Below are 17,642 nucleotides of genomic sequence, written 5' to 3'. Positions count from 1 at the left end.
GATTTATTATAGCAACATCTTAGATATTTGAGTACTGAATCCTTGTGATAGTTAATTGTAGTGTCAACTTGAGTAAGAAACACTTCATAGATTGGTTCAGTAAAGTTCTGCACGTGTCTGGATGGTTGACTTATTGAAGACAGAAGATCCATCCTAAAATTTAGTTAGGAATTAAAATTCCTAACTCAAATAGTTAATTCAACATCTATCTTGTGAAAGGCCATCAATTATACTGGATATGAACTGTCAGACTGGGCAAATGATATAATTAGTTTTATTGATTTTTTTGTTCATTTTATGTTTCAAACACTAATTTTGCATTTTATTATTCTTCAATGTATTAAACGTTTATAATAAAAATAGCAGTTAATCATTAGGTAAGGAAGCATCGGATAGAAACAAAGCTGTTTATCAGATATGACTCTAAAACTAACATTTGTATAGAGCGGTTATAGCGAAACTTTTAGAACTTGACACAAACAGCCCACCGCGGCATGCATGTCACAGGTTTGCCACATCTCATACTTACCCTGGGAGGGCAAGCATCTTTACTGCCATTTTACAAATGTGACAATCCAAAAAGATTTGAGAAAGGAGAAGTCAAGTATGAGAATTGGAGTTCTACTGCTTGCGTAGAAAGTCAACTTCTTTGGGTTTCATCTCTAGCTTTTATAAAATATCTAATTCATGGGACTGTTTTGAAGATTAAATTAGGTAAGCATAAAATAACTCTGGACATGATAAAGCAATATTCAAATACTTATATCATTTAAAATAACACCCGAATGTTGTTATAATCATTATCATTATTATTATACTGCTGGGGATCAAACCCAGTTCCTCCTGAATGCTAGGCAAGCACTCTATCACTACCCAAGCCCTGAAATATTTTTCAAAATACAGTAAGGATGTCATGATATCCAGATAAAAATCAAAAAAGTTGAAGAAACAAGGAATGTTATAAAACATAGATCCTAAATATTTGCTTTTACTACCTACTTCCCCCCAAAGTGGTGGGATCCTCGTTAAGCTACACTCAGAAAGGCCCATATAGAATAAATCATTTGATTAGAGAAGGTGACAACTGATATGTTGAAACCAAAAGAAAAACCCATGGCAAAGCAAAGAGAGGAAATTCAAAATAACAAAATAGATGACAATTACTTATATAGATAAAAACTTGACCATAACTCATTTATTCACAAAGGTTTCACCAAATTAGATTATAATTCTCATTGGGAAATAATGTTTAAAGTTTTTAGAAAATTCAAAAAATGTTCTGAGTACTTTAAGAAAGTATATAAACAAATTTTAAATAAAGTTCTCAGGGTAAATATATAAAATTATTTTAAAAGTATTTTTTAAAGGAACACTAAAGTTCTATCTATTTGGAAATCACTTACATGTAGCATCTGTTTCTCAAGGATGCTGGATGAATGAGGTGCCATTCTAACAGAATGAAAAGTATTGTAGCATGCTGGCAAGAACAAAAATTCTATTTGATAAGTATGATACGTAAGAGTTAAGAAAAATTCTCCAGATTTGTAACTCATGAGAAATGAGAATGTAACATCTTTGGAGTAGAGTATTTTTAAAGAAGACAAAACAAGGGAATAAATGGTTTTATTGTTCATTCTCTTAATCACAAATAATCAAAAGTTAATTTTTTCCCTGAAGACATGCGGAGGCAGAACTAATCATGAAAATTTCGTGGAGTTTCATGGTGATAACAATCTTTCCAAGAATACTGACCACAGCAGATACCAGCATTTACAAAGGACTAGTATGGTTACCTTCAAGCTTCATTTTACTGCCATTTAATTCCATAACTGTTTTACTGACATGCAACTGACCTTCTAAGCTTTTCAGTTTTTCTTATTTACTTTTACATCATTGTCTCCTGTGACTGATTCTCCTACACATAAATAATCTAGGGTCCAGGTAAAACAAACTTGCTGATTCCTGAAACTGATCTCAGTTTTCTACACACCCTTGACTTTCTCTTTGAATCTTATACCCAAACCAACAATAATCCTTTCCTGATCCATTCTTACCTTCTTCCCTAACACAAGAACACTTTTCTTATAAGACTCAGGACATTTTCATTAATATTCCTGTAATACTCAAATTCACTTATCTTTCAAGCATTTAAAGTAGATAGGATAAATATATATTAAAAGGGCATTTTAAAGTCACATGCAAAGAAGTGTCCCAGCTCTACCGTTTGTTCATTAAACACATTCATGATACTAACTCCTTTACCCTTAGATTTCTGCTTTGAAGAAAGGAGAGAATCATAAATGATTTTATGTTGTTTCTTTCTTAAAATACTAAGCCAGGAATGAACCAATCAGTCAATAAATGTATGTATTCTGCCTTATGCTTCCGATCCTAAAAAGTGAGTAGGGTTTTGTAAAATTCACTTAAATTGTCCAAGCTTCCCAGATCCTCCCCTCCTCTTTGCACTCCATTTTAGGTGAAAGTCAAGATGTGTGATCTTTTACATTTAGTGTCAAATGCTTAATTACAATCACTAGTTTAAGTAACAAGTGGAAGGGTCCAACAATATCCTTACAACCAATTATTCCAGTCATATCCTTACAACCAAGATTACTTACAACAAATTATTGCTTTAATGACATTCATCAGAAGATACGAATCCCTTATTCAACCATCCCTGTCTGCCCAACAATGCAAATTAGAACTACATAACGGTTCAAGAAAATGACAAATCCTGGAATGGGTATTTCATTTTACCAAATGCACCAATATAATAAAATAAAAAGTAAGGAAAAGAGTCAACAGGTTAAAAAAAGAATCCCTCCATTAATTATTACTCACTCTGGTTCTCAAAATATGCTTCTTTTAAAATAAAAAAGAGAAAGGAATAAATTGCATAACACTGTTTTGGTCAATTATGGACCACATATATAATAGTAGTTCCATAAGATCATTATTGCCTAGCAGTATCATAAAGGTCTTAGGGTTAAGTACACTATGATGTTTAGAGAATTACCAAGTTGCCTAATGACACATTTCTCGGAATGTATCCCTGTTGTTAGGTGATACTTAACATGCAGGATTATAATTTTTCACTCAACTAATAAAGGCAGGATACAAATAGCATGTAAGTATTCAGTACACAGGCACTATGCTAAAAGAGTATGTCTTACAGATAATAAAGAATATTTAAAATTGGGGGTTGAACATTAAAAGGTTACACCTCTAAAACAGAATTTTAGAAGTGATGGGAGCGTTGAGTAATAGAGATTGTTATCTATCACTGGCTTTGTATCACTAACAACTTCACAAAACCTGGTAAACTGAAGCCACTGAAGTATTTGTTAATTAAAATAACTTTACAATTAAAGTTGCAAAAATAAAACAAAAAGCGCAAAACAACTATACACTTCAATGTGAAATCATTTAGTAATTTAAAGAAGTCTGAAGCCTGACTGGAGACCAACTGTGCAATAATTTCAAGCAGCTGAATGGTCTATACTTTGTGGTCCAATTGAGGCAACTTTTCATAAAAATAACTATAAACAAGGTAAGCTGCAATGTGTGACATTATGGTCTCCACTTTTAGATTGCAGGGGGCCCCCTTAACAGATTTCATTATGGTTCCACAATGGTAAATATTGTGATCCTAATTAAGTAATTAGCAAGGGATTTCCTGTACAAAAATAATACTCCCTCTGCTTAAAAGTGGCCACCTATTGGGTTTGTAAATTAGCAGTATTTTAAAAAAGGCAAAAAATATACTGGGGATATGCTGTATGTTACCTAAAAACAGCAATCCAAAAACAAACTCAAGTGTTTAATTATAGGAAGCTTATGTAGTTCCCCACAAGGTTTCAGATAATTGTTTATTTTACTACATAAGCATGACTATGAGAGGATGGAAGGCTATTTAATGAGAAAGTTTTACTGTTAATTACTGCTATGGTAGTGGAAATCTATTGAAACATTTAAAATCACAGAGGTTGCTGAAATTGATTTTAAATTTTCCAGATGGGCCACATAGTTAAAATTCTATCTTTAACAGTAGCCAATTCCTGGAGCCTTGTATGTTCATTAGTTACATACTAACTACACTAATGATTTACTATGGATTCAAATGTCCCTGAACATTTCCTAAAACATTTTTATGTTTCATCTTAGCTTATTAGACAAATCAATAATACCACAGCAACTGAAAGTATTATTTTCCCACATATTGAGATGTCTACTAAAATATCTTGATGCTACATATTTTATTCCCTGCTGGTTCATTTTTCACAAACATTAATCAAATGTTTGGGTGGCAGGGATTTTCATGAATCATGATCTTTTCCAAGGTGCAACTGAAAAATATTAAAATTATTTCTTTTAGGCTTATCCATGATGATACTGTTTTGCCTATATACCTTACTTGGGAATAAATCCACTCAGTATATTTAAATGTAAAATAGTCTCACAATAATTTCAGGTTAATTTAGAAACAGAACCAGTACAATTTTTGAAGAAATTTAGTAACTGCCACCATTTTGAAACTAATGTCACACTTCTGTATAGCATTCTTAAATGGAAATGTTTCTCACCAACTACAGCTCACAGTGTTTACATGCATGCACATGTCACAGTATATCCTATTTTACTGACATTCATTTATTGGTTTTAAATATTCATGCTGTACCATCTTCAGAACAGAAATGAGTCAAAGCATATCTCTTGATAATTGTGTTCATTACAAAATCAGAAATGTTAGAGGCAGTAGGCATACAAATCTTTTTCCAACTTCCTCATTTTAATAAAATTAAAAACAAAAGCTGAGATCCAGAAATTCAAACACACACACACACACACACACACACACACACACAAACCCTACAGTCACAGAACACTTAGCAACCCAAATAGATCAAGACTTGCCCATGACAGAACTAGAGTAACCTAAGACTATCATCTTTACCAGGGGCATTTTCTGACAGCAAAAGCTGAGTTCCTAGAAAAACTTAAAGGAAAAATCACCGGTTACAATAAAGAAATCACCATTTTTGGTAAATCTTTCAATACCCTATCACAACAGAAAATGAAGAAACACCTTCTTAGTAATAAGTTACTCTTGGCATCTTCACCAACATTTCTAAAGTGGACTTGAAGCACTTTGGGACAGGAAAAAAGAAAGCTATTGTATTTTTACTTAACACCAGAGATTCAAGAGTCATCCTGAACATCTAGATTGCTAGATGTTCAACAGATGTTCAACAGGTTCCGTATTTGCTGAGTGGGAGTTTAAGACTGGCTGCTCATCGCCACCATAGCACCTTGTGATTGTAACCTACCTCCTTGGCCATGTCTGTATACTTCTGCTTTTCCTTTGGATCCAGAACAGCCCACCAATCAGCTAGTATCTTGGTAGCACCTCGGTTGTCAAGCCTGGGGTGTTCTTCACGGACAAGGGAGCGATGGCGTTTGCAAAATAAAAGAAATGCATTCATTGGTCTACGGGCTCGCTGTTCTGGTGATTCATCATCTTCTGCCTCACCAACATCTTGTTCTAGGCCATCGGATCCAAGAAGTTGAAGCTATTACCAAACAAAAAACAAATGTTTATTTTAACACACCTTGATTTAACAATCAATTTTGGTTTGCACATTGTATTTTTTTCTTAGATACATTTAAACACCTAATGAATTGAAAAAAGTAATTTTTAAAAATCATCAACCACTGTTGGTGGTTGGTAACTAACTTATGATGCATTCTGCTTGGTTTCTATAGCAACCTATGCACGTTTCTATTACAGCATTTCTATTACACTGTGTTGCAATTGCTTATATTCTCTAAGTAGTGAGATCTTTGAGGACAAAAATTCCTTTACCTTTATAACCACAAAAATCTAATGTGTATATTTTAACATTAATAACTAATTGTTGAATAAACTTACTGTGTGATTTATGGGTCTCAAAACTATCCATATAAAATGCATCAATATTAGTTTTTTCTCCTTTTTAGGAAGTGCTTTTTTACAGCAAATAATACAAAGATGTAGAATATAAAAAGCTAATATAAAACATGCATTGTTTTTGTTCACATCACAAGTAGAGTTGCCTCTTATAAAATATCAAAATAAACATAAAACATGATTGAAAGAAGAATTACACAGTACATCTTTAAGCCTGTAAATATCAAGCTGTCTTGTCTAGTGAAATGCTATTGTAATAGGAATAAATTCCCCTAGGCCTAAACCTTCAAAATTAGTTTTGAATATTCCCTTTTCCTAAGCATTTTGTTTAATCATTGTTCAAGGTCTTCAAGGACTTCTACAAAGCTCTGAATCTGTATAATTCTCATTGCCATTGCCCTAGTACCACTTTGGCCTATGGCCTAATATTTCTTTTTTAATCTTCTCTATAGCACTGGCTGCATAAAGCTGCCAGATTAAATTTCTTAAAGCACATCTCTGATCACAGAATCTCAGAAAATATTAGGATTGTAAAATATCTTCTAAAGCAAAAATATAATTCTATGATGTTTCTTGGAAACAAGGACACTCAGTAGAAATCCAGAATGCTTACCAAGTCTATTTCTTTTTCTATTGTTAAAAATCAAGAAGGATTGGGCTGGGGATTTAGCTCAGTGGTTTTGCCGCCTGCTGTGCAAGCGCAAGGACCCGAGTTTGATCCCCGGTACCAAAAAAAAAAAAAGAAAAGTCAAGAAGGATCAAAGTAGTCATTAGTCCGCATTGTGCAGTAGGAAGGTAATTCTTAAACTTGAATATGCTTGGAAATCCCTGAAGATCCTGTTAAAACACAGATTGCTAGGTTCTATTCTCAATGTTTTTGATTTTGTAGGTCTGGAGTGAGTCCTGAGAATTTGTATTTCTAACTAGTTCCCAGGGAGTGTTGATGCTGCTCATGTAAGGATCGCACCTTTGAAAACCACAATTATAAGGCAACCATGTTCCTTTCATATGATATTTATTAGGCAACTGTTATAAGCAGACACTTTACAGGTGTGTCCAACCTGGGGCATGCAGGCTGCTTGCATGCTCTCTCTCCTCTCTCTCTCTTGAATTATAAGAAATAAAAACAAAAAATTATTCATATATCATAACTATATCATATATTTTATATGTGGCCCAAGACAATTTATTTTCAATCAGTATGGGGCAAGCAAGCCAAAAGGTTGGACATACCTGCTCTAGATCTAATCACTTGCTTAATCCAATTTGGTATTTTAAAAAGGTATTTAAGTAAATACTACAAATGCAATCAATTAACCATCAATTATCTTCAAACACAAACAGTACAGAAAAATCTTGAAGTCATAGCTGTCTGATGTAGAAACACAGGGATTATTATTGTGAGTTTTCTTTCCCTCACTATATATACAATCATTTAATGGTTTACATTTTCAAGGAATATTTATTTGGCATTCTGAAACTAAGAAGTTAAGAAAAAACTAGGAAGTAATTATATTTTCCCTTCAGAAACAAATAACTTGATTCAGTTACTAAATTATAAAACTCACGCTAAAAGCTGAAAAAACGAGCTCATTGTTTTGGGAAAGTTGAAATACATATAAACAAATACATTAAAAAGGATGTGAGGATTCCAACAAAGAACCAGTGAGATAATGAAGCACTAGTGGATGGGTAGAAATTCTCCTTAGAAACGGCATTTTCAGAGCTAAGTTTTCAAAGATCAATTGGAGAGTATCAGTTAGTGGTGGGATACAGGGAACTAACAAGGATTAAAGCTTGAAGGTTTATTTGAACATCAACATGAAGTTCTACAACATTGGTATATAAAAGATAAAAATAGGATTTAGGAAATAAGGTTGTAGAAAATATGGGACATTTCATGAAGAATGTGCTCTGCCATGTAAAGAGTCACTCATTTAATCCTGTAGACCAGTGGTTCAGACTGTATGGATCTATAAAAAACATTTAGTTTGACTTAGACTGCCAACTTTTAATTTTGCTCTGTATGGTCATCAAAAAATTTTAAGCTAAAATCTAGTGTTATTCCATTAAATTAACTGAAAAATGAATGAACAAATAAACAGAAATAAGTAATAAAATAAAGATGAAAAACTATCTGGATATCACTTTCAACAAGAGCCCATTAAAACTTTTTAAGAAATCAATATTAGTACCTACAGCTGGAGTGTTCTTTTTTTTTTTTTACAAATGAGGAAAGACATTATTAGAGTTGTATTTTAAAGAGATAACTCCTGTCAATAATGAGTATGATAAGTGCCCAAAACTAGAAAACCCAGTTTGAAGTTTATTCCAGCTGTCCAAGCAAAAAAGAGAGCTCAAATCCAAGCAACAATAATAGGAATGGAGATATAAGAACAGGTTGGTTGGTATCTAATTGAATTTAAAGGTTCAAAAAATAAGCGTTACTAACTTGTATGGCAAGTTTCTTCACATACAATAGAGAATTCTTTTTCTCAAATGAGAGAAATGAGATCTGTGAGAAACAGAAATAACAGTGGGGTAGGCTGCATTTTTAAGAGGCTATGCTATGGGATATGCTACATGGCTACCCAAGTCTAAGATAATGATCTGGATACCAGTGTAGAGAAAGGAGTAAGATTAAAGGTGTGGACAAAGTCACTAAACAAGGAATGAAAAGAGAATCTGATGACTTCCATATTTCACTCAACAACTTTTACTGGGCACATGCTGTTCCAGAGACAAAGCAGTGAGCACACAAGTCCCTGTCCGTGTGAAGCAGAGAAGCAACAGGGCCAGCCTCACATTCGGCAAAGATTCCTTTGGCTGCTTTGCCAAGAGTAGACTACAGAAGGGCAAGAGCAGAGGCAGGGAAAAAGCAGAGTATAAAATTTGTGGGAAATGGCTTGCATAAAGGTGGTGGCAAATAATAGGATGGGGTCAAATTGAGAACATATTTTGAAGGTATAGCTAAAAGGATTTAACTGACTCATGGATGGACATGAGGCTTGGGTAAAACAAACATGTTAAATATGAGCTGTAATGTTTTGGGTTTGACAAAATGGATTGCTGCAGTAGCTACTGAAGGTACAGGAGAAGGTATGAAGGAGAAAAACAAAAGCTTAGTTTTGAACACATTGACAACTGAGATTCCTAGTTTACATGTGAGTGGCTATGTCGAGTGAACAGTCTGAAAAATGAGTTCAGAGTGAGGAGAAAAGTCTAGGGCAGATAGAAATTAAGATTAGGAACTTGGAGAACATCAACATTTGAGGGTAGAATAATGGAGGGACTTAATTGAAAGAAACTAGGAAGGAAGAGAGAAGAAAGAAATAAAAGTAGGAGTGAATTCCGTCATGGAAATAGGACCAACTTCCAGGACCAACTAATCAACAGAAAGTCAAACTCAATATAAATGTAAATATTTCAATAGTAATGCAATGATTTAAATGTCTCCTTCCAAGCCTCATTTTGACATTAAATTTTCATTGTCACAGTATTAACAGGTAGGGCCTTTGGGAAGTTATTAGGCCATGAAGGCAATACTTTCACGCCATTTATCACACAAGTGAGTAGTTATTATTGTAATGGGCTCTTTGTAAAACAATTAGCCAGGTGTGGTGGCATACACTTGTAATGTTGGCACTCTGGGAGGCTGAGGCAGGAGGATGGAGGGTGATAAGTTTGAGCCCAGCCTGAGCAACTTAAGAAAGCCAGACCCTGTATCAAAATTAAAAACAAAACAAAACAAAATTAAATTTTAAAAAATAAAAAGGGCTCAGGATGTAGCTCAAAGTGAAGACCCTGGGTTCAATATCCATTTCAAAAAAAGAAAAAAAGAAAAAAAAAAGATAGGTCCAGCTGAAGTTTTCTTGGTTTCACATGCACACTTCCTCTCCATGTGTTACGATGCAGCTAGAGGCTCTCACCATATATGGCCCTTGGATCTTTGTCTTCCCAACTTCCAGAACTGTGAGCCAAATAACTTGCATTGTTTACCTACTCAGCCTGTGATATTCTGTTATAGCAGCAGAAAAGAGACTAAGATGAGAAAAAATAACGTCTGTTTTCTGAAACTGAAGAGGAGGGGAAAGTACAGAGTGAGATGAATGCACAGGTATGTAGAGAAAGCTGAAGGGGTAATTTTTTTTTTTTTAAGACAGGGTCTCGCTACGTAGTTCAGGGGCTGGCCTCAAACTCGAGGTGACCCTCCAGCCTCAGCCTCCTGGGTGCTCAGATTACAGGCATGTGCCACCATGCCTGGCCCAAGAAGGGATAATTTCTTATAGCCTCTCCTGTCTCTGATCCTAGTAGAAGAGACTAAAGATATCCAGAGATGATGACTAAGAAACAGGAAAACTGTTTATAATTCCTGCTGAGATGGGGTGAAGGAGTTGACCAAAGCCAAAGAAAAAAGCCTGAATAGATACTGAAGGCCTAAAAAATACTGAAAATATTTTTAAAATTTGTAAAGTGACACAAAATATGAATGCATTTATTTTCCCATTCAGCACACACCCATTCAATACTAAATGCCAGGCACCGCCTTTGGTTCTGAAGAAAGAGGAGAGGACAAGAGAGGCAAACCCTCTCTGGTCTGAAAAGACAAAGTAATGCACAGCTAAACATGTGGCAAATCGTAGTAAGTGCTTTGAAACAAATCCTTTGACTCAGGATGAGCTGGGTGGAAGAGAAATTTGGAAATGATTAGGCTCTGTCTCCATGAGGAGGTACTTCTTGTACTAAAACCTGAGTAGTGATGAGAAGCCAGTGATCCCAGGACATGGAGAGGTATGTGACTTTCTTAGGTCACCTACATCGCTTTGTGACTTTCTAAACAAACGCCAACTGCTCATATCTGAGGCCAGAGAAAGGGACTTGGAGAACAGAGTGAGTACAGAGGCTTACTGGGACAAGTGCAGCCAGATGCTATGAAGGCCACAGCAGCAAAGATCAAGGGAGTAGCTCCCAGATGACCTAGAGTGGACAGGCTGGGTTGGACATGAAGAAGCCAGGTGCTGAGTGGGCACAGTAAGTTTTATAAACATTTCCATAATCTCACTGGATTTCACTACTACTTATAAACATTAGTTGATAGAAATACTAAAGAGCAATCAAGTAAAAATATAAACCGAGTAGGTAAATAGGATTCAAATTACACAGATTTTTAGAATCATCCTTCATACTGTACATGTTCACTAGAGTTTCTGGAGGATTATGAGTGCTCAGATATACTAGAACTTCTACCTGAGTTGAAGACTTACTTTATCAATATCCTCCTCTTCGTCTTCCTCTTCCTCCTCTTCTGAAAAGTCAAGAAGTTTCTTTGCTAGTAATGGATGCCACTGAAGACACTTTCTTTTTGGTCGTTTTCCAGCCCCTTCTCCTTCTGCTGAATGATCTTTATTTCTATTACTGCCTTTCATTACTGTGCCCTATAACATGAAAATAGAGAGAAAGCAAAGTAAATGTGATTAAAATTAGTTTATTTTGCTCTCTTCACTTTAATTGGATAATTTTAATGACTATTGACCAGCTCAGGCATTTACTAGATTCAGTGAGAATCCAAAGTACATAATCCAGCATTCATTGTAGAATAAACTGAGCTAATAATACTTGCTTTTTATGAAGCTTCTTTCCTTTCACTCCATAATTTCAAAACTCAAAACCCAAGTAAGTTTTAGGATGATTACCAGTTACCCTCACCTGGTCGTATTTACTCGGGCAAATGTTTCTGGTTTTCCATCACATGAACAATGAAAGTTACCTCGCAAGGAGCAAGGGGGCTCACAGAGGTGAGCTTCCAGGTATCCCCCACTTCACATGAATTTTGCATTCTATGAAATAAACTGTGTTTATAATATATGACATAAAATAAGTAATTTCTCAGAATAAAATGGTTGGGATTTGAAATAAGATGACACAGTTTCCGAAACATGCACTATTCCCAAGGACTCACTGCAGGAGCACCCTGTAGGTCACAGATCAGGGTGAGCGCTCTGTGCCTACCTATGACAAAGCGAAGCAAACCACCTTTATGCATTTCCATTATATACACACTGTTAGCAACCCGGTAAAAAAATGTTGCTTCTGGGATTTTTAGAAAAAGAGTGATTGGCTGAAATAGCTAAGAAAGAACTATGCTACAGTTGTGACAAAGCCTCTTAGACACCCAAAATTCTAAACTACTTTTGAATGACTTAAAAGTTATTCTTGATTATAAAATCAATGGATATTTATTATTTATTTATTTATTTTTCCTTTGGTACCAGGGATCAAACTTGGGTCCTTACGCTTGCTAGGCAGGCGACGGAACCACTGAGCTAAATCCCCAGCCTCAATGGATAGTTATATCATCCAGGTGACAGTAACATAAAATCAGGTTTGCCCTCTCCTTCATGCCCAGACCATAGTCCAGAGGTAACTACATGTCAATGCGTTCTCATTTTCTGATTTGTTACTTCCCATTTATTTATTAATTTTAGGTAAAATAAATATACAAATAGCTATTTGTATATGCTTAGGCAAAAATTCAAACAACAGAGTTAAATGGTTAATGAACAGATGCAGACAATAACAAATTCAATTGCTGACATCACTGGATAGTGGCCTTTTTATTCAATGTATCCATGCACTAGTCCAATGCCTGCAAAGTAATACCATTAAATTGTTAACACCATATTAAAACCAAAGCTAGAGTCCCTGAACATATAGCATCAAGATTCATTTAGTTCTCAAGCCTTCTAAACATTTTCGTTAATTGTTTCTAGACTAGGAGTCATGTTTTCCTCACTATAAAGCAAAACAAAATCACTAATATTTTCTCCTGTACCTGCAAGACTTCATCTTAACATGTGACTAATCTAGAACTCATTTTGATATAAAGAGTTAAGGATCTAGCTTATTCTTTTTTCCAACATCAAGCTACTGCTGGTGTACCAACACAATTTATTAAATAATTCAGCTTTCCCCTATTTCTTTGGGATGCCACTTTTATACTGTATTAAATAACCATATGTATAAGTCTGATTCTTGTCTTTTAATAATCATCTCCCTCAAACTGCTTGTCTATCCTTTACCCAATCTTAAGAAGAACTATATCATTATATATCCTAAAATATGCAAATACATTAGTAAACATTTAGATTTTTTACTTGTATATTATTTTCATATTTAGTAACTCTATAAAATATTACAAAACATAAATGTATCACAGCTTAATCAGTTCATCACTGATGGACATTCAGATTCTTTGAGTGGTGCAATTAAAAAACCATTGTTTTAATAAAATTATTTAAGCAATCTTCATTTTGATAAAAATCTTCATTAATTTATTAAAAGCCAAGTCTAGATGGGCTTCCCCCCAAAAAATAAACACCAGAGAAAAAGAAAGGAAAAGTGGACAAAGGAAACATATTCTTACAGCTTTTTTGTAACAAGAAACTTCTGCTGAATATTGAAGTAATTACATGACTTGTGCGGCTGCCTCAAGAGTACAAGAAGTTATTGAAAACTCTAAATGGAACTAGTTATCCGGTGTGCTTTTAATAAAGGGACAAAGATTTCTAAATTGATAGACTGTTTAATAATTTCCATTCTATCTGCAAATAAACTAGGCAGAAGCAACCCAGTTTCCAAAATTACCAAGGCTATACAGAGAGGAGAGAAAATGGTTATTTTGCGGTTTATTAATCACTTCAGGGTAAGTTGTCTGGGTGGTAATTAAACCTATATTGGTGACCCAATATACTAGTAGATCACACAATTTTTAAATAGAAAAAGAAATCAATGGTAAACTGTAAGGCAGCATTTATTAAGTGGAGAGGATAAAGTGATTGCTAATGCCTAAAGAAAAATACATTTTTAGCCCCAAGATTTTAAAATTAAATTATGCTATTCAATTTTATGTGTATTATGCTATTTAATTTACACAGATCCATGTGCATGCGCGCGCGCGCACACACACACACACACACACACACACAAATTTGTTCCTTTGGGGGTTTTGGCTTCAAGGTCCCTTGTGGATACCCAAATCCTAAGATGCCCAGGTCCCTTATAAAATGGTGTATTATTTGCATATAAGTGGCTGTTCAGAGGATCTTAAATGTCTCCCAAAGGCCCATGTGTTGAAGCCTTAGTCCACACCCAATGGCACTGCTGGGAGGGTAGGGAGCCTTTAGCAGGTAGGACCTAGTAGAAGGAAGTTAGGTTGTTGGAGGCAGGCCCTTGAAAGGGATACTGGGGCCCCAGGCCTTTCCTTCCTCTCTTTTTATTTCTTGGCTGCCACAGAGGAGCAGTTTCCTTTACCACAAGCTCTGTGCCATGATGTACTGTGCTGCCACAGGACCAAAGTAACAGGCCAAGCAATCATACACTGAAACCTGATATGAGGGACCAATATAAATCTTTCCTCTTAACTTGATTATCTGGCATTTTATCACAGCAACAGAATGCTGACATATCTATGCATCCTTCCATATACTTTAAATAGTTCATAAATTATTTGTAACATCTCATACAATGTAAATGCTATGTAAATGGTTGATATGCTCTATTGTTTAGGGGCTAATGATGGGAAAGATCTGTGCACAGTCAGCATGGATGCAATTTTTCCCTGAATATTTTCTATCCAAGGCTGGGTGAACCTGAGGGTATAGATCCCCTGGATATAGAGGGCCCCTGGTGTGTACCTTTGCCTATATAATTTCAACATTTAAAGAGACAATAGGATCTCAAGAATAAAATTAATGGGTGGTATATGTGGCTATGGAGTTCACATTTACTTCCAACCAGCATTCCCTGCTCTAATTCTTTCCATCTAGTCCACTTGCCACTTTGGCTATAATATCTTCTCTGATACTCCAAAAATTAATCTCTCTTACCCAGAAATACACTAGAAAGACTTTGTATTGCTAATGTCATTTACCACATTTCCCTTGAATTATAATTATTTAAGTACAACCAATCTCTATTGCCAGGTCTTTTTCTTTATAATCCAGGACTATCTTTTTATGCTTAGCAGCATCCTAGCACACCAGAATATCAAGGTCGGTTAGCTGTGTGGGTTGCCTCAAATAGCCATTCAAATCCCAGTGTTAAACTATGATAACGATTTTGTTATGTTCATTTGCAGGGCTTCAAAATTAATCACCATCTCACTCATGCCTAGATTTAGATATTCTTTCTTGATCACTAAAAATGATCAAGAAAAGTATAATCTAATGACTATGAAGTACTTTAATCTGCAAACTGGACACTAATAATTTGTAGTTTTCTGATCTAAGTAGTTTTTAATTTCCCATGGGTCTATTTTGAACTGTGTTAAAAAAGCAAAAGAATATGGGAAGAGGGATGATGTTCCTGATTATAATTCAGAAGTAATGGAAAGCAACAAAGAATGAAAGAAAAGATGAAAAAAGAAAGTTGGAAAGAAAAGCAAAGGAAGCAGAATTTTATGATAACACTCATTCACCAACAATGAGAAGCAGGAAAATTTGTTAATTTTGACAATGACAAATGATGAATCTTATAATTATTTTGCCACTAAGAAACCCATATATTTTAAAGTCTGGCTTCTTCTTAAACAAGAACAAATTAAGCTAACAGTCTATACACAATAAATGAAGCAAGTGGTGGATTTTACTTAAAAGGGGTCATTCCTCCATTCTACACAACTCTGATAACTTAAATTAGTTTATTTAACTATCAATGGACTCTATACTTGAAAGACTCAATAATATTAAATTATGCTACTGAGACTGTCAAATAATGATATGAAGGACCCTATTCAAAACACTGAATATTCATTTATCTTGTAAAAACAAAGCAACCAGTGTGTGTCCCTTTTTATACCAGGGTCACTAAATAGATATTCACTGTACTGAATTCAATGTCAATCACCTTGATAAAATGAGCAAAACTTCAACTTTAACTATATTCCTCAAACGCAGTTAGCCGATTCATTAAGACCTTTCCTGTGAGAAATTTAAAGAAAGATGATAGAATCAAACAGAGCAAAGGAAATACCACATTTAAAATTAAAAAACAAATGGACATCAGAGCCCAACACGCTTTAATTAGAATGCTCCCTCTACCACTAACTACCTGTTGAGAAGTTACTCATCACTCTGCTCTGTCATCTTGTTAAAACTAACTAACAGTAGGATCCGGGATTTAGTTCACTGGTTCGCAGGCACAAGGTCCCAAGTTCAATCTCCGGTACCAAAAAAACGAAACAAAACAAAAAAACCCTAAGTAACAGTAGCTCTATTATGAGAACATACATAATGTCCAGCACAGTATATAGAAGGTTCTCCCTCAGTGTTACCAACAGCCACCCCACTTTACTCACAACCCTTTTTAGAGAGAGCATGGTTTTAACAGGCAGTAGAGGTTTGCTTGCACAGTCTAAGATGCTGCTCTCAGGAGAAACACATCTCTCCCATTTACCACAGTCCAAATGCTTCCTAGTGATATAATCTCCAGCCTTAAAAACTGAAAAAAAAAACCCCATAGATTTTTCCTTTCTTTGATAATATACATCAAAGTTAGTGCCTTGGCATAGTCATAAATTTTGTGAATAAGACTCTCTCAGGCTCTCTATCATCTTACCTTACAACTTAGGCTATCAGTACACCTCCATCTTTAAAATACTAGTGTAACTCTGCAGTACTGGAGTACTTTGGAGTCTAAACCATTTCCTAAATGTCCGATAAAATCCCATTCAAATTCTGGGAATGGAAATTCAGACTCAATGAAACAGGGAAGGTAAGGATGCCCCATGAAATCTCTGTTATCCATTCTAACTGTAAGAAAGGCCCTTTCTAGGTCTAGCCAGAACTACACAGATTCACAGCTTTTCCAGAGTCCATACAAGGGGGAAAGACAAGCTTATGAAAAAGTGGCACTACTTCTCCAGCACTACTTCTGAACTAAACTGCTTTCAATCTTTCACACGACTCCTGCTGCCACAGGGACCAGAAAATACTCCAACTTCCAGGACTTGCTCCTTCATACGCTAAAACTCTAGGTTCTGTCAAAGTAGTTTTTCTTGTCCCTTCCTTCCTCCCTCCCTCCCCCCTGCCTTGTTCCCCTTCCCATTTGAACATTTTCTAAAATATTTCTCAATTCTTACTAATGATAAGTAAGGCTATTACTGATAATAATAGCTAATCAAATATGATGTTTCCTATGTGTCAAACACTAGGAGCATATGCTTAACTCTTTTAAATCACAAGTCTAAGAGATAAGCACTATTATTATCCTCCTATAGCTGAGAAAACTGAAGCATAGATTGCATATATATTTAGTTTAGAAGTTAAAGGATTTTACTATATTCATTTGTCATGTGGATGGGACATAAATGTAACAATGACAAGAAGTGGTAATATGAGAGGGTAAGCTCATAGAGTCTCATTTATTGTCAACACAGTAGAATACATATTTACCAATTACTTGGTGGGCTGTGAATGATGTTTATAAATTACATCACTAGTGCATAATTAGTCAAGCAAATTTTTGAACACAGGCCTAGCTTTAACAATATGGTTCTTGACTATTCTACAATATTGCTTCATAACAACAACAAACCTTACTGAACGTTTGCTACATACTAAATATTTTATATGAATTAATTTCTTTAATCCTCAATACAAGACTTGGAAAAAAGCACTGTAACAATAGTATTTGAAGC

At 35.0% G+C, this 17,642-nt stretch overlaps 1 protein-coding gene across 10 annotated transcripts in view; it reads right to left on the bottom strand.

Annotated features, from left to right (window-relative positions):
* The window catches only part of Bbx (BBX high mobility group box domain containing), a 262,549-nt gene that overhangs the window by 85,258 nt on the left and 159,649 nt on the right, over positions 1-17,642 (bottom strand). For all 10 annotated transcript variants that reach the window (XM_004835767.4, XM_004835766.4, XM_004835769.4 and 7 more), the window contains 2 exons: positions 11,212-11,382; positions 5,328-5,570 (listed from right to left, as the gene is read on the bottom strand). In XM_004835767.4, the coding sequence (XP_004835824.1) occupies positions 5,328-5,570; positions 11,212-11,373 (405 nt within the window). In that variant the 5' untranslated portion in view covers positions 11,374-11,382. The remainder of the gene's footprint in view (positions 1-5,327; positions 5,571-11,211; positions 11,383-17,642) is intronic.

The sequence above is a fragment of the Heterocephalus glaber genome, unplaced genomic scaffold, assembly GCF_053883595.1.
Source record: "Heterocephalus glaber isolate CG9 unplaced genomic scaffold, H.glaber_assembly_v1.0 deba00000122, whole genome shotgun sequence".
Classification (NCBI taxonomy): Eukaryota; Metazoa; Chordata; class Mammalia; order Rodentia; family Bathyergidae; genus Heterocephalus; species Heterocephalus glaber.
Note: the sequence above shows the minus strand (reverse complement) of the source record. Positions and strands in the feature narration are given on the sequence as shown.